The sequence below is a fragment of the Pyrgilauda ruficollis genome, unplaced genomic scaffold, assembly GCF_017590135.1.
Source record: "Pyrgilauda ruficollis isolate IOZ18807 unplaced genomic scaffold, ASM1759013v1 scaffold24, whole genome shotgun sequence".
In the NCBI taxonomy this organism is placed as follows: Eukaryota; Metazoa; Chordata; class Aves; order Passeriformes; family Passeridae; genus Pyrgilauda; species Pyrgilauda ruficollis.
In genome coordinates this window covers 8985941-9009771 of record NW_024523648.1, presented here as the reverse complement: position 1 = coordinate 9009771, position 23831 = coordinate 8985941, and the positions used below count along the sequence as shown (strand labels likewise).

General features: G+C 37.6%; 1 protein-coding gene across 1 annotated transcript in view; it reads right to left on the bottom strand.

Annotated features, from left to right (window-relative positions):
- The window catches only part of ESR1 (estrogen receptor 1), a 161813-nt gene that overhangs the window by 100967 nt on the left and 37015 nt on the right, over positions 1–23831 (bottom strand). Inside the window, 1 exon segment of the mRNA XM_041469853.1 lies at positions 7999–8503. Within this exon segment, the coding sequence (XP_041325787.1) occupies positions 7999–8503 (505 nt within the window).

Sequence of the window (23831 nt, the reverse complement as noted above, 5' to 3'; positions counted from 1 at the left end):
GAGCTGGAATACACGAAGCTCCACCTGGGGATGGATGTGGAGCCAACTGAGAATTTATAGGTCAGGATTAAAGGGAGGGCAGGGACAGGTGACATTATAGTGGAGGTCTGCTACAGGCCACCTTATCAAGAGGGTCCAGAAGGAGGACCATCAGGATGATCAGAGGAATGGAGCACCCCTCCTCTGAAGAGACGCTGAGAGAGCTGGGGCTGTTCAGCCTGGAGAAGAAACCTTACAGCAACATGCCAGTACCTAAAGGGTGCCTACAAGAAAGTCAGAGAGGAACTTTTTAGAAGGGCATGCAGTGACAGGACAAGGGAGAATGACCTTAAACTGAAAGAGAGTTTACACTGGATATTGGAAGAAATTCTTTGCTATGAGAGTGATGAGGCAGGTTGCTCAGAGAAGTTGTGAATGCTTCATCCCTGGAAGTGTTCAAGGCAAGGCTGGATGGAGCTCTGAGCAACCTGGTCATACTAGTGAAAGGTATCCCTGCCCATACCAGGTGATTTGGAACTAGTCTTCCTTTTCAACCCAAACTTCCATGATTCTATGATCTTTCACCGATTTTTGAATTAATAGATCTTATCTCACAAGCCTGAATTACATTTAAAAGAAAAAAGAAAATAAAAGTGGAAGGGAAATAGAAAGAAAGTAGTAGGTATTACGTGCTCCAATTTTAGCAGAGCTATATGTAAAAACCATAGTGAAGGGTATTTGGAAAGCTATTATGAGTTTCCCAGCCTTGTGATTTAAGATTTGGGGCTTAAATCATGCCACAGCTTCTACTACAGCTGCTGCTTTCTGCACAGCATCTTCCTAATGATTTTTATTTATCATGAGCTGAGCCTTTTCCTGTGTTGCAGTAAATTTCCCTTCCCTCTTCTTCCATCTTTGATGTCCCCTTTGTAGTACCCTAGGAAGTTTTATATAGCCATCTTTTAGCAGCCCAAGTCAGTACTAAAGTAGTTTGCAGTGATCAAAGCACTGTTTCTGCACAATAGCAAGTACTAAAAGGGGGAGAAAAGACTGGAAGTAGCAATGAAATTTGCACTGGACATTTGCACTGCAGATTGCTGAGAGACTGGAAAAAATTTTCAATGGAAGAATACAGGTGCTCTATATAATCATTTAAAAGTAGTTTCCTTAATTAGAAAGTATGATCAGGGTGAAAAAACCCACACTGCTCTACTCACATGGCTTATGAATGCAAGGCAAAATGCATGGGCATTAAATGCAGCCTGGTGCTGCCTTGATGCTCTCTGGTCTGTCATCCTCAGAGGGGGAGAAGGTTCTCCCCTGTAGCATTCAACAGTTATCTTGCACTGGTTCTGCTGCCTGGCTCCTGGGGAGGTTGGTTCTTGCAGCTGACAGCACTGTGGGACGTGGAACCAGAACGTGACACATTCCACCCATGCTGTCTAACAAGGGGCGAACTGCACCCTTGGAGAGTTGTAGACTTGAAGGATGTGAGGTGGCTACATGCACAGCTGTTCACTGTTAGTCACCAACTGCTTTTTTAAGAAGTCCTCTTAGTTACTTTCAACTTTTAACCTTTACTGCTGTTTTTCATTTTTATCAATGGTTTCCATGCAGCCAGCCATCTTTTCTTGTTTCTTATTTATGCAGGTGCTGGATGTTGTGTCATAGTTAAGACTGCAATGGTGAGAAGACCACTGCAATTGTTATGTACATGTATCAGATAGGATTTGCACTTAGGGCAGTCATATTTAAGCTCTCTGCTTTCTGGGGAGCATATTCCCTTTTTCTAGTAAAGGGTTAAAATAAAACACCTAGATCACTCCTGAATCCAATGTTGTTATCAATATCTTATCAAGGAAAAATGTTATCCTGCAGATTTATGATCTTCTTGTCTCTAACAGGTATCACTCACGCTTTGATAGTCTTGCACAAGAATATCTTGAGTGAGATGAAGTAAGAAGCCTCCCAGCAACTGGAATCTGAGCTTGGCAGGGAAGCAGAAATGCCTTGCCTTGCCCAGTGCCACATTGATCAGGGTTCCTAATGAGCTGTGGTAATTTATAACCTTTTGCAAGTCACTGGAAAGGCCACTCAGGCTCAGATGTGACTTGTCCCTGTACAGCAAATTTTACGAACAGTCCCTGCAATGAAAACAGCACTTCAAGTGAGAATGTTGAAGGACAGCATCTCTGCTCTAATCTCTGTTCTGATGCCTAGAATAGATAATAGAAAACTCCCTGCAGACAGACCAGGGAGCTCATGATTTGTTTCAGTGTTTCATTGTCAACAATATCAAACCAAAAATTCCCAAAATCTCAAATTTTTAGCAAATGTGGATGCACTTTGTTGCCAGACTATTCTCTTGTGCTTTTTTGGAGCAATGCCTTAAATCTGGTCAGCCTATCTTGTTGGTTTAATAAAAAATGCTGGCATCTGATGTTCACTTTGCAATTGCTGAAGGAACTGATGCCAGCAACTAATGCTTTCCATATCAGAGGAGATATGGCCAGCAGTGTTTGTTGTTTCAATAGCCTCAGAACAAGAGTGATCAAGGCCAGTGACACAGAGTCAATTCCCCATCTCCCTCTCAAGGGACATAATGCAGTGTCTATGTGAAGGAATATTACAGAGCATGACTGTTTTGGTTCTTTACAGGAGACATATGGGTGGGATTAATTTCACGTAACTTTGAATATCGCTGGGTATCCATCTTCATCCAGTAGCTATCTAGAATAGAATGTAGACATCTTATATAATATAGGAAGATAAACTTGCCTTTTTTGAGCCTAATGCACTAGGTCTACTTTAATCAGGTACCCTAGAAAGAGACAATGTGTGTTCTCAGTCTCTTTCTCTCTGTGTCTCAGAGTAAGAAGGGGGTCCATGTGCAGGTTTGGTGCTGTTGTCAATGCCATTTGAGGTGTTCCAGGTGGTGACCCTCACTGACACACAGCTCCTACTCCAAAAAGGTATAGTTACCCAGCATAGTGTCATATCTGCTAGACCCATGTGACCTTCTGGCCTCTCAAACAGCACTAGATGCCCAAGGAATGGAAAAATGAATACAGACCTAGGTGTCTACATTTGATCAGATGAAACCCATTCACACAGTCTGTCTGAACAACCATGGGTTTAGATACAAATTTCAAGTCCTGTTGGGAAGGACTTGATATATGAAGCACTTACTGTGCTTGTCTGTGGTTTATGCAAAAAATATAACCTGCTGCGGAAATAGATTTTTTCAATAAGAGAGAACAAGTGAGATCCATCTCCCTGCCCTGGCAGAAAGGAGGGTAATGAGGAAGCATAAAAGCTCTTTTACACCTTTCCACCAGAGCCTGTCTTATTTAGGAGCACAAGGAGGCACAGATCACGTGTGCTCCTCAACAGTGTGGATTGGTGATTCATGGTGCAAGCACACTTGCAGCATGATCCACATCAGCACGTGCTCCAAGAAGGGCTGCACAAACACCAAAGTTGTTTGTACAAGTCCCTCATAATTGTCATGTGTGAGTATCTCAGAATACTTAATGGGCTTATCTTTACAACATTTCCATGGGATAAGAAACTATCCATGAGATGACTCCATGTTTTGCTGTCTCTTTTATTACAGTCATCTATTGCTGCAAAATTGTCAGAGATACCAGCACAAGGCCTGAAAACAGGAATGCTCCAAGTGTTCAAGAAATTGCCTGAACACTTGAACTGTTCAAGAGAGGACCTCTGAGCAGATTGACATTTTAGAGAAAAATAAACAAAAAAAGCAAAGCAAAACGCTACATTACATCATGCTCCATGTTATGAAATACTTTATGCTACATTTAAAAAAAATAAGAAAAGAAAAATCACCTTTGAACTTTGTATTGATTTCAACACTTTTACTTTTAAAACTTGGAAAAAATCTTTATTTAGAAGTCAACATGAACAGCTAGAAAAATTCATAATGAGTCAGACAAGATTAGCAAAGTTTATGTATTTGTTTGCGTAACTATTTTTTTGGACAGGTGGATTTACGAATTACAAGAGAAGAGGGATCAATCAACATTTGTAGTCTTTCTCCATTTTAACAAGCATTAAAAAATAAAGCTGTGATCATATTGATTAGAACATCAGACTCAATTGCAGTATGATAATTGTGGCTAATGCTAAACAAATACTTTATTACATTAAGCTAAACATAGAGCCTGAAGTATTAGAAGATACAAACTAGCCACTAAAAGTGAGGGAGCAATTAATCTCTTATTCTGTTTGTACACTGATTTGCGCAGCCTCTGTCGCTCACTAGCCTCACTACAGACTGACAGACAGCTTTCTCATCAGGGAACTGGAAGCGCAGTCTTTTGTTTTTTGTTTTTTGTTTTTTTCTTTTTTTTAGCTGAATTTGGAACCAGCACCAAAGACAGGCTACAAAGGGCCCTAAGTATATGCATGATTTTACTTCAGATCTGAGGAGTACAGACTCAGTGTGATGACACAAGAATATCACACACTGGCAGAGCAAAAGGGATGTTCTGCTGTTGCTTGTAGGAATCTACTGAGGTAAATTAGCTACTGAAAGCCTTGATTTTTCCCTGAGTGGATTAAAACTTGCTGAAAAGTGAGAGGACATAAGTGGAAGTTAGCTGAACTCAAATTCAACAGTTAAGAACAAAACAAATTTTTCTGTTAATTTACTGTAATAGTCATGAGTACAAGATTTCCTGTAATAATTATCAATGACCACTAGTAAGCATTTAATAATTAAAAAAAAAAAACCTCTACTAAAAACTATCAATACAATTTTTTTAAAAATGAGATTTGACATTGTCAGATAACAAAAAGGTATTTTAGTTTGGCTACCCATAAAAATAGCCACAAGATCAGACATAAAAGAGGTCTGTGTATAGACAGCACTATTTAGTTAATTAAGCCCTTTTTTCTCCACTTCTCAAATTCTGATGCCTTGTGATTTAGAGACCAGAAGGGATATTAATATATTTATTGCATTCTTTAAAAATCATTATTTTCATGTATCTTTATGTTATTCAGCTAGATATAGAAGCCTACCATTATCTCACAACAAGGGACTAACGCTTTTGGAAAAAGAGTCACTATTTGAAAGACAAAATATAACTTCAGAATTAGCAGACATATAGCTATACACCTATTAATACATATCTGTCTATAGACAGCATGATTTTGAACACTTAATAACAAAATCAAAAAACATTAAAAGTTTTCCTTATCACACTGAGTAATTTTTTTTGTTTTGTGACTGAAAATTTTTAACATTTTGTCCAAGTATTGAACAGAATATCATCTCGGCTCCAACCTGTAATGTTTATTTATTGTCCTAGATATCACTGCATGTATCACTGAATGCAGCACTTGCATGTCAAATTCAGAGTAGAATAGGGTGATACAATGCAAATATTTCTGCCCTAAAAGCCAAATAGCATAATTCAGTTATACAGAAAGGTAAATGAGAATTGCAGAGAAGTCTTACTGGGTCTAAGGTTACATAACTTTTCATAGAAGCAGGCAGCCATATCACAAACTACTCATGATTCATTATAACTCTTTTTAGGGCTTCTGTTTTAAGATTTTTTGCCTTTACCACTCCTACTAGTAGGCTGTTCCAGAAACTCTCTATTTTGGTAGTTAGACATCTTTCAATCTCCAGCATCAATTTATTCATTCCCAGATTACACTGTCCTATGCTTTCTTTTCTCCCATAACCCAAGTGAAGACAATGAGACTAGCCAAATAAATAAAGCAAATTGGAAGTTTTTTAAATAACTTATTCTTAAACCCAATGGCTAGACATTTAAATATTTCCTAGGCAGTGAACACATATTCAAATGATTTTTGACAGACTACTGGTGATTGGGCTCATGCCAAAACACAAGAAGAAAGACCTAATGTTTAATATTGTGAGGGTGAAAACTTTGTAAATACGACCTCACAAAAATGAAAAGCAAAAAAAGCAAACTTTTTATTAATTTAATTTGAACAGTACCATGCCTGTTAACAAAAGATAATCATAGCAAGCACTTTGAAACACATTTCTTATTACCACATAAGATGCGTTCCACAGAGTTATGGCTGGAAGGGGCCATTAAATCATTTGTATAACACTGTATGCAGATAAACCTTCTGGCATATCCAAGATCATAAATTCACCTAATTACTGCTACATTAAGCCTCAGCAATTTCAAATGGCTAATACACATCCCCAAGGGTGGCACACAACCTTGATCAGAAATGTCAGGAAAAGGGGAATACAGCACTGGTCTTAGACGTTTGCTCAAGCAGTTAAACTAAAAAAGTACCTTAATTTTATTTTGAATGGTCTCATCTCAATTCACAGCTTAAAAATTAAAAGACCACTATTTCCATAGCAACTTCTACGTCTAGGTGATTCTTTGAATCCTCCTGCAGTACAATACCTGACTGTAGAACATTTTCTGCCTGTGTACTTATTTCAACTTCACAAACTCACTACTCCACTGTTTACATACATAAGGATCCTTACACACTTTTCACCATAGGTTTGCATGGGACACTCATGTAAAAAAAGTCATTTAATCGAGCACAAAGTGCAGTTTAACTTTCAAGTCACTGGTAATCATTCAAGATCACTATTCTCACTATTCTTCCAGGAAGTATTGTATTTGGTTGCACTAAAAAGAATTTTGTTTGAATCAACTCAGTTTACAGATCACTGTATTGGACAATTTAACATAACCATTATCTATGATTTCACCAGTCTTTATTCTACCTGCTCCCCAAAACTGCCCAATCTGTTGCAAAAAAGTGCAATCATTTTGTTTTCTAGGACCAGATTTTACTACCAGATTCTCAGTCTGGCTGAGTTAGACTTCAGAACATACGTTGCTGTTCATGGCAACATGTTATATTGTGCAAATAAGTCTAGCAGAGTCTGGCCCTAAACACGGAAAAAATTACTTGCTTTTATATTTTCAGAATTGTTACACTTCTAACAAATTCAGCTATATATCCTGTATATCTCAAATCAACAAAGAATGACAGAGTTCAGAAAAAAAATACATTTTACTGCTCACTTTGATTCACTGAAACCCAATATAATAAGCTGTAGCAAAACTATGCTATAAATGCTGCACAAAACATTAACAGCGTGGGTATAGGTATGTATGATTTTTATGTTTTTTAGAAGCCATAATTCTATCAATTTCTGCCACTTACTTCAAAAAAATATGTATTTTTTTCACAATTGACAATAACTATTTAAACCACGGAAATTTATTTCCCCCTTTCAACAATACTTTTGTCTTTCTATTCCAGACCAAAAAGAGAAAACATGAACCAACCTCCTACTGAAAAACACAAATATTAAAAACCCCGCTGAACAAATCTATTTTTTGAAAAGCAGCATGCCAGGTTTACAGTTAATATATATCACCCTCCAAAGAAAAATGCATCTTAATATACACACAGCTCTTTGGATAGCTCAGGAAGGTGGTTACTGACTGAAATACTGTCACTGAGTCAACTCTAACACTTTGATTAGGAAGGATATAGTGCTCCTGAACAACTTCCTATGTAAGCCACTTCTCACACTGCAAAGGAAAACAGAGGAGAAAAATACTCTTACTACCATCTAAGAGCTGAACAAACAACCACTCACGCTGAAAAATGTGTGATGGTGGAAGTCTTTTTAGTATACTTCAGACAGTATTATAATACATTACAACACTGAGGTCATTTGCCATTCTTTAATCAATTATGATTTTATGTTTTCCCAGGAAATATTTATACTCATTATCTGATGGGTTTTTTAAACGGGTTTTCAAAATTTACAGCTTAGAGTCACAGTGGGCTGTGAATTACAGTTTTTATTCTACTGTTTCTTATGGTCTAGATATCATCGATGATTCAGTTAAATCACATGCTGCTTTACACAAAAAGCAAGTATTAGGGCATAACAGATTTCTACATTCTAACGTTCTCAGATCATCTGCTTAATTAAGAAATAAAAAATTCTGTAGCATTTACCTGTAGAAGGCTGGAGGAGCAGCTTCCCTCATCCCAAAGCTGCCCTGATCATTTTCAAGGTAATAGGGTACCTGTTGGCTGTGATGATGGATGAAGGGCGACAGCTGGGGTGCCGTTTGCAAGAACACCACCGGGCTTGGTGGGACACTGTTCAGGGAGTGAAATCCTGCCAGACTGCTGGACCCAAAAGATTCAGACGTAGGAGCATAACTGAGCGTGGTAGAGCTGTAGACAGGAGCCGTAGTACCAAAATCATAGGTGGCTCCTTCTGGGTAGTTAAAAACTCCTGTCTTGCTGGTCTCCACGTACATGTCGCTGAGCGATCTTTCCAGGGGAATCTTCAGCTGAGGTCTGCTCAGTGTCTCCAGTTCAGTGCCTTGAATCTGGTGCAGCAGGGTAACTCCAGAGGTTTTGGTGTGAAGGGTCATGGTCAGTACTAGTGGCAGTGAGCAAGGAACATATCTGCTTTTACTGTCAACAGCGAGATCGGCAGCTGGCAGTCCACCTAAAAAAAATACCAGAACCTATTCTGAGGCTCAGCAGAAATCACAATAAAGCAGCATTACACAGGTACTCCTCTAATCTCGGCAAGGAGGAGGATACAAACAAATGCAGACTGAGCACTGAAAACACACATTCTCTCTCTCTCCTCTTCCCTCCCTCTCCCTCTCCCTAACTTTTAGGAACTCCTCATCTGCGCTAATATGCATTACAAGGTGCTGGCTGTGAGCCAGGAGCCCTTGCCTTGTGCCGACGTTGGTTTAAACATCACTTCAGAAACAATTAGTTTTGGAGTTATACCAAAGAATTGTTCGTCTAAATGTTACTTCATTCTTACTGATCATTTAATTTTTCACTTCTGGGTACAGTGCCTTGAAGCAACTAACGGGAAAGAACATTTAAATCCAACCAGGAAGACTAGTCCAGTGGTCAGTCAGATTACTGCCTTTTATTTCCTCAGCAGGCTCCAATCTATCTGTGCTTATCTCTCCTCCTGTTTGATTCATTTTCGTGTTTGCTAGAAATATGTAATGTGTACATTGTACTGACCCTGGGCAGGACTGTGCTGTAACCAAGATAGGGCAAAGCAGAATGTGTGTGTGTGTGTGTGTGTGTGTGTGTGTGTGTGCCAGCATGCGTCCGTGTGTCTGTCTCCCTGCGTGTCTCTGCATGTTTGTGTGTCCGGGTGTGTAGGGAGCAAACCCGTCAATAAATCCAGCTAATAAAATTAAAGTGTGCATGATATCTATGCAGAAGAGAAGATTTATAATATACTTTCATCAGCAACAGCAACTTGTAGTTACTAGAGTACTATAATAGCATCAAAAAGCAAGGAAAAGCTTTAGACTAGCCTAGAAAATTATGTTTCCTTCTTTTTATGCTGCAAAATGATGAAATAAGCAACATTCACATTTTGCCACAGTTAGGAGATGGTTATTTGATTGCATGATATATATATTGAATACAGTCTTTCTAGTCTTGTGAAAAAAATCCTAGCAAACTTGAATTTTGAAATCAGACTAAAAAATCAAATAATCTAAAATAATCAAATGGGATCGGTTTAAAAAAAAACCTGACACGCCTCTCAAAGTTATATTTAGAAAGGAAAAAAAGGAAAAGAGAGAACATAATGAAAAGGTGTGGCATGCATGCTTCTTCTTGCAATCTCATTCCATATAATTTTAACTTCGCACAAACCAGTTCTCCTGAGCGAGCTAAATGAAAACCTCCAGAAACTGCTTCAAGCTCTCCAGCTTCATTGCTGTGGTCTGTGGCTCAGTCAATGAAATGCCAACCCTAAATTCATTAATATATGGGCTCCAGCTAGTGTATTTGAATACTAGCAAAACCTAAGCTATACTTAAACAACTCCGTAGTTACTTGGCTCAACCTTCAAAAAAACCCAAGAAACTGAAAAACTGAATATGCAGGTCACTAGAAGTGTCAAGAAAAGTTTACTAAAACGAGTTTTATTTTAGAAATAAAATAAGCAATGCTTTCAGAACTTCTACTAAAATAGCCAGTTTTCTATATTTCCAAGAATATTCTGAAGCAATGTATGTTTTTACCTTCGCAGGCACAGAGCTGAGACATCAGCACACGCATAACTATGTACTTGATATATTTCCTCACCCACCCCGCCACCCTCCCTACACCGTTCAAATTTCAGATTGTAGACTTTGATCAAAGAGATAAGCTTGTTTAAATAACACTGGACTAAACATGTTCCCAGTTAAAAAAATAATAATCAGACGACCATACCCAGCAGTTCAAAAAGTCTTCGAAGAGTTGTGCTGAAAGTATGCCAGACAGTGTGAGAGGGAAAAAAAAGTGTGTGCATGTTCTCTTAGAGTGGGCGACCGTGCATCTGCAGAGACTCACAAAGCAGCAAGCAAGCACAGCTCTCAGCAGCCAAGCTGCAGGGCTGCACGGGCTGAAATGAATGGCAGATACAAGTTTAAGCCAGTCGCCCTTACACATTTCATTTTGTGCTTTGAAATACATAGAAAAGGCATCATCTCTTATTAAGCTGCGAAATCTGAGAATTAATGTGAATCTACCTGCCATGAAAAGTATCCACTTCTATAGTGTGCTACAAAATGGACTTTGAATCTAAAGCATTATCCAGTATGTATGCTCTAATATATTGATATGAAATAAAATGTTCCGGTGTAATAGCTATGCAGAAGTGAAGAACGCACAGAAAAACCAAGTCAGAAACAAACAAAAAAAAAAAAAAAAAAAAACCAAAAAAAAACAGAAAGTGAGCAAACAAAGAGTTGGCTTCTGAATGTGCCGTACGCTTCTTACATGCAATTTTTAAGAACCTCGTTAATTATTTTTGGGAGGTGGTGTGTTTCTAGGGAGTCAGATATTTAAAATTTCCATCAGATGTAAACGGCATTGAACATACTGTAGGGTTAACTTGAACCACCATCACTTCTGCTGTGTACCATTTAAATTAGGGCCCCTATGAGCAGCTCTCCACAAGCCTCAGTCCTCCCACTGAAAGGGCTCAGCAATAGACAGCTGCAGTATCCATGCAGCACACAGTCTTGTACACATCTTGAGAGAAAAAAAAGTGAGTGCCACAAACAAGATCCTGGGGATTGGCTGAGAACCTCTGTGACAGCATCCTGTAATGTCTGACTTACTTTTCCTGTGGAAGAAAAGCAAGAGGGCAAGAAAGGGCCAGGGTGAGGCAGGGGGCGTGTCAAGCCAAATCCCATGAAGAAGCTGAATTTTTGATTTTTGTACACTGAAAAAAATCAGGCTCTGATTCTGCTTACTATACATGGGAATTTTAGATATAAAGAAACTATGAAATGCAAAAAGTTACTAGAGGGTTGTTTTCTTTCTTGTCCTACCTGGTAAATAATGTGCGGCTTGCTCCAAGGTAACAAACACTGCTACTTCACCCTGCTTTAGAGTTGGCATTAGGTGCACCCAGCTGCGGACTCGCCTCTCATAAAAATGACATCAAGGTTTCTAAAACCTGGTATTTTTGCTTAAAGGTCAGGACTTACCTCACAACTCACTTTAATCTGGTCTATTACATGTCAGACTTTACATGCTCTAGAATATGGAAATATTGGAGTATGGGAAAGGGTACAGGATCTAGCAATGATATTTAGTGCTGTTTAGCAAAACAGTTATGCAAAGACTTGGTTTTTCTAAATCCCACATCATGTATGCCTTTAACACTATGCAGATCTCATACAGAAGGACTTGCCTCATTCACTCTGGGTTTTTTGTTTTAAATTACATGTAGTAACAAGCGGGAGTAAATAAAAACATGAATTGGCTGCAGCACCTTCCTTTCCAGTGCTAGACAGATGTGTTCAAAATGGGGAAATCTACATTCTCAAATCTAGTAATTTCCCAACTATTGTGTATTCAGCTGCAGCCAAGCTGCCCTATGTATTTCACCTTAATGATGGTCTAATATTGTTTTGGAGTTGCTGAGCATATACTACAGGAGATACATAGATATATAAAAATAGAGAGGAACTGGTTTGACAAAATCTGAAGATTTGCTAACTTGAGATCAGGTATAGATTGGGGGTTTTGATATATTTCTGAAGTTTGGGAATATAACAAATAACATTTGGCTTTGATCCATCCAGATTTATGACTGCACAAGAAGGAAAGAAGGCAGAATTTAATGAATACTGAAGAAGTAGGAGGGACTAGTCCATTGTGACTGAGTTAGCATTGAGACATGTTAGCAAAGAAGGTCAAAGCACAAACTGCATCATCATACAGAGGGATTTTTAATGAGAATTAGTTGGGATGAAACAGTGAGGACTCAGGCACTACCCTTCTCATGGAAATGAGAAATTAATAGTTTAGATAAATGAAAGTGACTGATTAAATCCTGTGCTCCCCTTCTAAAAATTTCAGCCTGTTTGCCTTTTATAGATAGGCCAGAGTTCCAGTGCTCAACTCAGATTTTCCAGACTGGGGAATTTACTCTGATTACACTAACAAAATATAAAATGCAGATACAATAAAACTAAATCACATTTCTGCTGCTCTGTGGTTAAACTAGCATCATTTACAACTAAAAAATATTTAGGTATGTTTCAAAAGGCAAATTCTTACTATTTTGATTAATTGATGAATAGTTTGCATCCAATTTTTTTTTTTAATTTGTTGAGAAATGACAACTGTGATCAGTTAAGTTAGCAGACTATGCATACTGCAGTTTGGCTCAACTAGATCATCAGTCCAACACTTCTAAACTGGAACATAGCTTAAAAAAAACCACCAAAAGTAGCTTTCTTCCACTGATGGCATATATTGTGGAACCAGTGAAGTGATCTCAGAAACAGAAAAAAGAAAACAGATAATTAAAAAAATTAGAAGATATTTTTTTAACTTCTCTAAATAACTGGAAGGAAGTTTGAGAATTTTCAGTGCCATTAACATTAATAATTTTCTACTGACTACAAGTCCTGAAAGGCAGTCAAAGAATGGTAACAAAATAAGTTCATTTTATAGGATTAAAAAAAAATTAAAATAAAAAGGAACAGCCTGAACATATTTTTGCATTTTGGACAAGATAAAACATAAGTTTGAGGGAAAAGGAGATAAACTAAAAAATACTATATGAAGTATAGCATGCAAAAGTATATACTCAAAGTATATACATACATTTCTAGGTATAAATTAAATATATAAATATACACAAAGGCTATTAAATTTATAGGAAAATTTAAAGACAGAAAAACTCCATTCTATACAGGCATTTTTCAGCACTAGTTTTAGTAAGTATTGCAACAAAAAAATGGTAAACTCAGAGCACATACTATAAATTTTCCATAAACCTGCTGACAGTGAAAGACCATAAACTTTGTCGCTTTGGTTCCACAGCTATAAAGATAGAAGGTTTTTTTTAGCTGCTGCAATTAAAGAAGAATCTATTGTACATAACAGGAGGAACATTATGTTTTTCCAAGATTCCACAGTAACATTACAGAGAAATTATGTTGTGTTTAGTCCAGTGAGGAAACTCCTCAAGACAGACAGCTGGAGAACAGCACCATCTACCCCGCTGCCTTATAAATCTTCTCTGGGAAAAGAAAAAATACAAAAAAATTAAAGCTCTTGATACCACAAGGCAAATGAGGCATGCTTAAAAATTCCTTAGGCTCTAAGGAGAGATAAGTGCTTCATGCTGTTAGTGGAAGTTTTGAACATTTAGTTTTATAAGTTGATACAAGCATGTATTCCTCTTTTTTCCCCTATCTCCCAAGTAATTCACTAGAACTAGCCATGGCACCAAAAGTCTAGATCTAAGATACCTAACCCTAAATTTTTGCGTTAGGTTGGTTTTCCTGTTAAAAGGATAGGTTCTGCTTTCACATGTCAAATGTAAGCAGAGGCTTTGAAAAAAATTGGTCAAAATACTTCTTATTGCAAGTGAGGAACTGTTGAATAAAATTATTCCACATATATGTTTATTAATTTACAGCATTTAAATATGTCTTCAATTTTACCTGTAATGTGTATGGAAGAGCTATTACATTATCCAAAATTATCTGTGCAAACACAAGAAATATTAGGCTAGGATGTCAGCACATCTTTTCAGCTAAGTATTCTGACATTTTAAATGTTAAGACTTTGTTTACATCTATTTACGACACTCTAAGATTTTAGCCATTCAGCTGGAAATTTTGTATGTCAGTGATGAGATCAGTGACAATAATTTGGAAGTACCTGAGCCAATTGGAAGGAAATTATCTGCTTTTCACTTCTTAGAGATTTCTAGAAACCCTTTTTTGAAAAAAGAAACCTTTTTGCTCTAGCAAATAAGGAGTTTGGAGCAGGAACTCTGAATCTGGCAGGGAGCTGAAACACCATGTCACAGAACCGGCTTTTGCTATTCCTCTGAAACTCCATCCACCTTTGGCCATTTTTTCTACCCTTGAAAAAACTGTGAGTTTTTAAGAGTTAAGATTCCTAAAAGCTCTTTCCTGGCTGAGCCTGCTCTCCCCTCTTTCAGATCTTAGTCCTGACTCGACTGGGCACAAAATTTACCAAAAGAATGAATGACATGTTAGAGTCCAAGCTAGTATAAATACTGAATGTTTTCCCCTTTCATTATTCTTCTGGGGCAGTGTACTAGTCAGGGATTAAGTGCAGATTATTGTGTCAGTTACAAGGCTGAATTTCAGACCCCAGATGTACAGACTGAATTTCCTGAAACCAAAATGGGACACCATCTCCCTTTACAATCCAGCATTAGAAAACAATATGTTAAAATATACCCTTTTCTGAAGGAGTAGAAGACATCCTGTAATATAAGTAGCTTGTGCATTTTTTTTCAGTTTCTTGTACCTAAAAGATGGGAGAGGATAAAACTAAATAATTCTGCCTGACTCATACAGAATAAATTACTTACTACATATGTAAAATGGGCCAAAATACCTGAGTACTCTGGACAAACTCAAAAGATATTAGCAAATACTAACGTTTCAAAGAGTTAGTAGATGTTTTCATGGATGCAGAAAGACAAGAGCAAAAAAGAACATTTCTCTTCTTTCCCAAATGAAATGTTAACTACTTGTGAGCAAGGATGTTCACTGGTAGAAAAGCAATTATACCTTGATTTAAGATTAAGCAACATTCCATGCTTAATAACAAACACATCATCCTAAAAGAATATTTCTAATAGATCTAGCTTTATGTAAAACCAGCATGAACTGTAAAATGCAAAATGGTAGCTTAGTATCCCATGTTTAGAGAAAAATTGAATGGACTGACTGATCACCATGATCACTAGCAGTAGTCTAGCAAGAAAAACTATTTTTTGGATGTCATGCAATTAGCTTAAAAGTTAGGCATCTTCAAAATGATCAAATATTCCCATGCCTGAGCTCCCAAATACAGTCAGAAATAGGTCACCTGCTTAATTAATTTGTGTGGTGAATCTCTCAATCAAAACTCTCAAGTTTTGTTTATGAGATTAAAGAAATGAAAGCGGGTCCAGATTCCTCTGCTGAGCCTTCCTATCCTTAAACAAACCAACAGTCCCACCCAGCCTGGTGTCAGCTGCAAACTGACTGAAAGGGCACTCAATTTGTCCAGATCAACAACAAAGATGTTGAACAGGACCAGCACCAGCACAACTCCCTGAGGAACAGCACTTGTGGCCAGTTGCCTGCCGGGGGTGGCCGTATTTATAGAAACATCTTTTACTCTCATTTATGGCAGCAGACAAAACTCTGCTTGGGCTTTGGCCCTTCCAGTTTCCTCTCTGCATAACCACATGTCCTCCTAAGCTCCAGACATCCCAATATGGTCAGGATGTATGAGGACAGGCTCAGGTAGCAGGGCCTTCTCAACTTGTAAGCAAAAGAGACTCAGCAGTACCTTACTGCTATCTACAACCATCTGAGCAGAGAAGACAGAGAAAATACAGGGACAAACACTTCTTGGAGGTGCACAGCAAGAGTTCAAGGGGCTACAGGATACAAGATGGACTATGGGAAATTCTGACTCGACATGAAGTACAAATTTTTACATTAGGAACTATATAATACTGGAACAGACTGTCCAGAGATGCTGGAACTCCTTTGAGGATGAGACTCAACTCTGATTTCAAGACTCAACTGGACAAGTCCCTGAGTAGTCTGATTTAGGCCTTCTTTGAGCAGGGGTTTGGACTAGATGGTACTTTGAGATCCCTTCCAGTTTTTTTCATGATTCTATGTACCTAATACACAGATCTGCACCAACACTCGGATGAGATTAATCACCTTGGTGATGATGGTCTATTTCCCCATTTTCCACAGACTTCAAGATCTTACACGTTTCATGAGTTAGAAAGGAAAAAAATTCTACTGGCCTCACTGTATCTTCTCAGCATTTCTGTAAACTACTCCAGTCCTTATCTAAAATATCTTTGCTGCCCATTGCTTTAGCAATGGACCCACCTGCTCTTGGTAGTCAATGGCGCACCTATGTTTGAACACCCACTGGGACACTGGTGATAAATAATCAGCCATCTTTTGTGGCTTCCACAAAACAAAAGCAGCTGCCTTTTTTAATAGAGATAGCTATCTCCACCAAAAGACTCATTCTGAAGTGTCATTAGTTCCCTGTGTCAGGGTTACCCATACACACATATGATACAGGTACCTGTACAGTAAAGTGACCAGAGCGTCCAAGTACTTAGAAAGTAGCCCCTAAACACAAAACAGAATAAAATACAAAATCAATCTTATGACATGACCTAGTTTCTTCACTCATTTCTCTTCAGTAATGGTATTCAAATACACCAAATTTGGTTTTAACATTTACACATTCCCATTTCCTCCCTAGAAGCTGATCCTCCAACAGAAAGGTCCTTGTGATGAGGCTAATCCTGTCACCTCAAGCAGTTACATTTACTGTGACCCTGAGGCCAAGAGAACTTTTCACCCAAATTACCTGGAAAAGCTTTGATGCTTTCAGCATCCCATTTTTATCTACCAGACACTGGTAGCAAAAGTCCCTCACTTTCTGGGCATTTTCTGGTAAATGGATTTGCTTTATTTACTCCCCTAATCACTGTCAATCAATCTCTGCAGCATGCCTACATGTACCTGTGAATTATCTGCAATCAGCACATCAAGTCCTCTTGCATGCCTTAGGTTCTCCCTATCTACTCAGAGATTATCACAGAGCCCCTGGACTGTTGCCAGTGCCACACAAGGAAGGTGCCTCAGTTTACCTTTGGGCCCATTCTTACAAATCTAAAGTCCAAGAGGAAAAGCCCACAAGGAGTATCAGGTGTTGAACTAATCAGTGTTACTATACATGTTTCTGTATTCTCTCCTTGATGTCAAGAACAGGCTTGTTATTGCCAGGCCAGACACAGCTACAGCCACATCTGAGTGGTTCATTGCTGTCATCAGTTATCCCTCTGGACCACACTCTAGAAAAACACAGTCAAACAGCAAGTGTTCATTAAAAGTTACCCTGTCCAGCATGGAAGGTACTGGCTGCAACTGTCCTGTGCAGACCCCAAGCAAAGCAGCAAATTCAATATTCTAGCGATAAAAGTATGGTAGATGTTGTATGGGAAAAATGCTATGAGCTAATTCAACAAGCCTCTATAGCCTGGAGATGTGTTGTCTGCTCTGGTCTACTTCTCAAAATCTTCTATCAGCAGTTAAGAAAATATTTCTTAATTCTAGCAAAAATTCAGACCTTCTACAAAGGAAGTCTCAGTAAGAGGTTCCCTCTTACAAGGGAATCTTACAATCTTACATGATTCCATTTAAATAGCAGAAATGTAACACCTATATTAAAAGATGCACTTTGGAGCTAATTAGTAGCTTCTTCTACAACAGATAAAGCAAAAGACATGCACAACAAGAAAGATCTTGAAATGAATCCTTATAAGGCATTTTCTGATATGTTTACTTTTTTTTTTTTTTTCTTTTTTTTTTTTTGAAATTTATAAGGATTGTATTAAATATATAGTCCTAAATAAGGCTGTGCTATATATCTTCCGGGATAATTTGAATCAGTTGTTGACTCCAGGGAAACTGATCATGATGAGCTAAATTATGAGTTTAAGTGCTTTTCTGGATCAAGGCCTAAGTCTTATCCTCACGCACATATCATCTCCAACCATGAGAGAAATTCAAAATTAGCAGAGGTTATGTCTCATTTTTTGGGAATGACTTGCAAGCTTTATGTAATTCTGGTTCTGTGATATAACATATCCCACTTACTCCAGAGAAGATTTTTTTGAAACTGACTTAAAAAGCCTACAAGAACGGTCAATGGAATCTGAATGAAACACCAATGCGAAACATTCAGTTCTATTGTGATTGTTATTTGTATTCAGGAGCACCTAAGATCACCATCAGAAATTAGGTTCTCATTGTGCTAAGTACAAGGTATACTTAGAACAAAGAATGTTTACTCAATAGCCCAGATTTAAATATATCACTGACTAAATGCAGCACCCTTAAAGAACAAGTGTGTCAATTCCTCTACAAAAATCAAATAGACCTGGTAATGCATCTCCTGCTTCTGTTTTAAAGTTGCATTGTTTAATAAGACAGGTCTGTTTTCTAAACTCTACATATAAAATATTTTGATCAAGGTATCAACCAATTCACATTTACAAATACAAGAAACCTGTACAGAACTGATGAATTAGGACTAGCAACAATTTCTCAAAAAAATCAGGGAGCAACAAAGAGAGCAATCACAAATGACACTCATGAGCTAACCATAATGTAACTGAAGCATCAACACATGCTACAGCTGTTGAAGCATTCTGTTCTTGCCAGAACAATCATGAGCAACAGCAAAATCACACGACTTCAGTGTTGTCTAACCAGCACCTCACAGAAAATGGTGACACAATCATCAGCAGTGCACCATCACAATAAGATGGGAAATAAAACCCACACACCAAAAAAAAAAAAAAAAAAAAAAAAAAAAAAAAAAAAAAAAAAGAAAAGAAAAGCAAGCAAGAAAAAAGAAATCTAGTATTGGAGAAAACCCAGGCTTCTTTCTTGTTGGAGAAAACTTTCAAAGTCTATGCTTCTGTAGAAAGACAAAAATGCATTGTCATCTGTCAAGCGGAACAAATAGGACCTTAGTGATTCAGTAACAGTTGCACTCTCTTGGCAGATATTAGCTTGTTTAAGGCAGGGAAGATCAAAGGAAATAACTAGATGCCAACAGACGGGGAAAAAAAGGTCAAAGTTATTTATTATTTCAGCATTCCCCTATCTTTATTTGTTCTTCCACCATTTTCATTGTTTTGTGCAACAAGATGGAGGTCTTTCTGAAACACAGCCATCAGTAATTTAATGAAATGGCTCTTTTGCAATACAGGCCCTTCTATAAGTTCAGAAGTCCATCAGATCAACAGGTCTTCTATCCATAAAGAGTGAGTGAAATAGACAGTTCCATGTACTCATTTAGCACAATGGTCTACAAGCCACAGAAATTATTCATTAACTACAAACCCAGAAAGAATGAACAAAAAACATTGCCATTAGAAACGTCAAATTTATGAATATTGATATTTGATTTGATGTCAAATTATAAGAAAACCACAGTTAATATTAACTACTAGCAATTTTTCCAGGGAATTGATGTTACAGTTGCAAAACCTTTAAAAGCAGCAAACACTGCTGTCAAGAGACCTCTTACACCTGTGGTAAATTAATTTGAATTTTTAAGCTACTTTTTTGTCCCTGGAGAAATACCAATAAATTTAATTTCTTATTCTGCAACTAAGAGAAAGGATTGTTCCTAGTAATTCCGAAAGGAGCTCTTGCCCCAGTCAGAACCTCAGCAATGCATCACTTGTGCAGCATGACAGAGAGAAAGGGCAGATCTGTACTGGACAGGGACAACTGATACAGAGACTCCCAAGCCATCTTTACCTGACTCACCACGGAAATGTGAAGAAACACTGCTGCTAGCAAGGTGCCGTGCTCTGGATTATTAACCCCTGTCTCACAAGACAGCACACTGCTTGTACAGTTCCACTGCTTTCTACACCAAGTTACTAATTACCAACACCTAATTCAGGCAGTGATGTTGCACAATTCTTTCCACCACCCTCCTTCAAAGAGCATAGCTATAGCTTAGAAAGGCCTCTTGATAAAAAAAATAAAAATACTCAGTAGTGTAGACTCTATTGACTGTACTCCTTTGAGTACAAACAGTCCTGGCGTCATTAGAGCTATAGGGGCTGGTGACACACTACACAATGTGGTGACTTTGTGGATGGCACCAGGAAGGCTGGAGCCCCTACAAGGAGGTTAGCATGCAGAGGCCAGTGTCACCCACCTTCATCAGAGGTGGCTGAGAAATGAAGAGGTGACAATGAAGATGCTGAAATCATCTTCCCCAAGAAATGCCTTTAATGAGCTACAGGTCGGTAAAGCTCAAGGCTGTTTTTAACCTACTGAAAATAGGACAGACCTGCAGATTCTCTGCAACTGTACTAAAAACTGTTGTAATATTACATGAGATAAGTTTGGCATGTGCCAAACAGCACTAACCCAAAATATTCCTGAGCTTGAGGCATCCAAAAATTACAGAACCAACTACTATTTAGTTTTCATTCATCCACTGCTTTGTGGAAACTATTAGCACAGATGCAAGCTATTCCAGGACAATTGGTCCAGCTGCCTAGAAATCATCTTGGGTATATTTGATTTCTGTTTATAGCTAAAACTCCTGGATTTTAGGTTTGACCCAAAAAACTGGTTTGCCTTCTACTTGTTAGGTGACAAAGTTCAAGAGCAATGCAGACTGCTGAAGCCTGGGCACGCCTCACTCCCAGCAGCTTCAGCGTGACTTGAGTATATACAGTGAGTTGTTGGGCACTTCTGACCTGAAGTGGTCAAGGGAGCATTTGGAAGGAACATAGAAAACACATGCCTGCTTCAGTTTTCAGGGAATTCACCTTCCTGAAAGCCAGCCTGTAAAGTCAATCTTTCGTGCTTCTCATATTAAAAAGAATAATTTTGCCATACAGCTCAAGTGTTTTAGCAGTGAACTATTTGTCAAAAGTGGTCATATCCTTTCTCCAGCCTTCACATTCCTGCATCTTTCATGCTTCTAGTCTGGAAACTGACATTAGCAAAAAGTTCTTGTTGTTTTTTGAAAGGCAAGAATCACACTGGTGCAGCTCTTGAGCCAGATTAGGAGAAACTGCAGGAGAACATGGCAAGAATGAAGAGGGAGATCACTTTGTTCAGCAGCAGGAAGCTCTTAGATTAATTTAACAGTGCACTCAATGAGCCAAAGCAGAAAGGATGTGAACTCTCAAAGGGATGTGTCCACCAAACATTCAAATTGGTCATGATGAAACTGAATCAGATACACCATGGGCTCCATATACCTTTAACACAGTTTATTTATTCTGTATTATCTGTATTATACCATGCTGTACAAAAATGAATAATTTTGCTTTATCTAAGGATTCATTGTTTTCAAAAGAAAAAATGGTCCCTGCTTAATATTAAGTAGTATTTTGCTTCTATGCAAAAAAAAAAAAAAACCCAAGTGCAAGACGTGCTACTTATGAGGCACTTCTGTACATTTATGATTAGCTAATGTTGACAATAATATATATAACTATTACTAAAATTATGACTCAATTTCACAATAACACTGAGTCCTGCTTATTTTACTAGAAGAAAAATACTTATCTAGAATATAATATTCTTTTTTAAGTTAAATAAAGTTAATTTCAATACCTGTTACACATCAAAAATATTTATCCATAATATTAATATTAGGAATTTTTCTTCAGTTAAAGGTAGTTTCACATAGGATTTAAAAGATTGCTTGAGACAAAATACTAGGGTTAGAAATTCACCATTTTGCTCCAATATAGTAGCAATACCTGTATGCCTATGTTTCATTTTGTCAGAGGAAGCTGAATATGAGCAGATCAAATTACAAGAATACCTATTATTATTCATACTATCAAAGAAAGCCTGCATCTGCTACTGAAGAAGAGAAATGCTCATCCTTGCTTTCCACCATCATCTGGTCACTGCTCATTAACCAGAAGTGTTCCATAGCTGTAATATGAACTTCAGCCTGCAAAATCTGCACCACATAGAAAGCACATGCTTAGTATCCATGACTAATGACAAAATCCCCTCCATTTCAGTCTTCAGATATTAAAAAGCACTGTGATGTATTCTCTTATGTAATCTGGATCCTGACACATAGTATAGCTCGGCAAAACATTTGGAAGCAGAAGTTGAAGTTACTATTTCTATTCAAAATTTTATCCTTCAATATTCATAGTTCTAGTTGAGATAAAATTTAGTTTGTGTCTTACAAATATTTCAGTGAGCCAATTTTGAGAGACTGATCTTCACTGAATATCTGTGTATGGCTGTGAAATATATTTACTGAAAAAAGAATCTGAGGGCAAATATTGGATAAGTATTTCTCTCTTGAGCTTATACCATAAATCAGTTTTATTAGTTTTAGAATTGAAACAGTACTTAAATTCATTCCTACTGTGTCATTTGACTATGCTTAACAGTACTGCAGCAGTTTCAAGTCAAGTGTAGATGCTGTGTGTGTTTAAAGACTGCACTGGCTGTTAGGTAATATTTTGGGCAATATATAAAAATGGTTGCTTATCAGTCCACGGTGTATGTTGAACACTGATGACTTGTGAGAATATCTCCAACTTCACTGTTGGAACCCATGCTCCAAAAATTTCCAGCATACAATTTTACCATAGGAAATTCTTGTTTAATGACTACAGACACAGCTTATTTTCCCAGGCATTTCAATTCACTCTTCCCTATAAAGTATTCTTAACTTCCTGTTCACTGTTCATTATCAAATGACATAAAATGCACTTTTATGCAAAAAATAAAAGCACTATCAAAAATCTAGACCTGCTTTGTGACAAAACAAGTATATGTTGATTGCAGATGGTGACGTTTTTTAGCTGAGGTATCCAGACTGCATAAACCCACCCTTGATAAAACTGAGTGAAATTTGTCAATACTTGAAAAGTAACTCACAAACTTGTATGATGAGCACGACTGTATCCTCACTTAAATCAATGAATAAATAATCCCTATATAATTAACAGAATTATCCTCAAATAAATATTCAACAATGCTATATAAAAATCATATGGCCTTTCTCATTAAAAAGGGGGGCAGGGGGGCTGAATCCACTGCAAGGTCTTATTACTTTGCCCTATTTCTGCTTTGAAATGTTGATTGTTTGCAAATACAGGAGCACATGCTCCTACACAGCCTCACTCATAGAATGAGCATTTGATTTTTGACAAGAATCTCTCACTGATTACTTACATTCTGAATTCAAGAAAAAAAAAAGAAAACAAACCACAATAAAAGACACTGTAGCAGCAATGTTTGAACTCCAGAGAAGTTGAACAGTTTTTATTTTGTCAGGTGCACAATTTCTTCTTTGAGGGATTAAATGTCATTTATTTTAATCTCCCAGACACTGCCAGTAACCACTGATGCTATAACACTTCTATCTGACACCTTTCACTCTCATGGATGGAAGTCCATGATGCAAAACAGAATAATCTTAACCATTTTAAACACATTCTAGATATATTTGCTCATTTTACAGAGCAGCAACAAAATGTATTCATTTGCACTTCATGCTCTCTTCCTTTAATAGATACAGCAACTTCACAATCATATTTGGCAATAACCAGGCTTTTATCAAAAGCCATGCAATTTCAAGAGAATATTTAGAGGCAAGAACTACCTCATCCTGTGGCATTTTATTTATTTCTACCTAAATATTTTAAAAAACATTAACATGGAGTTCATTGCTGAAAA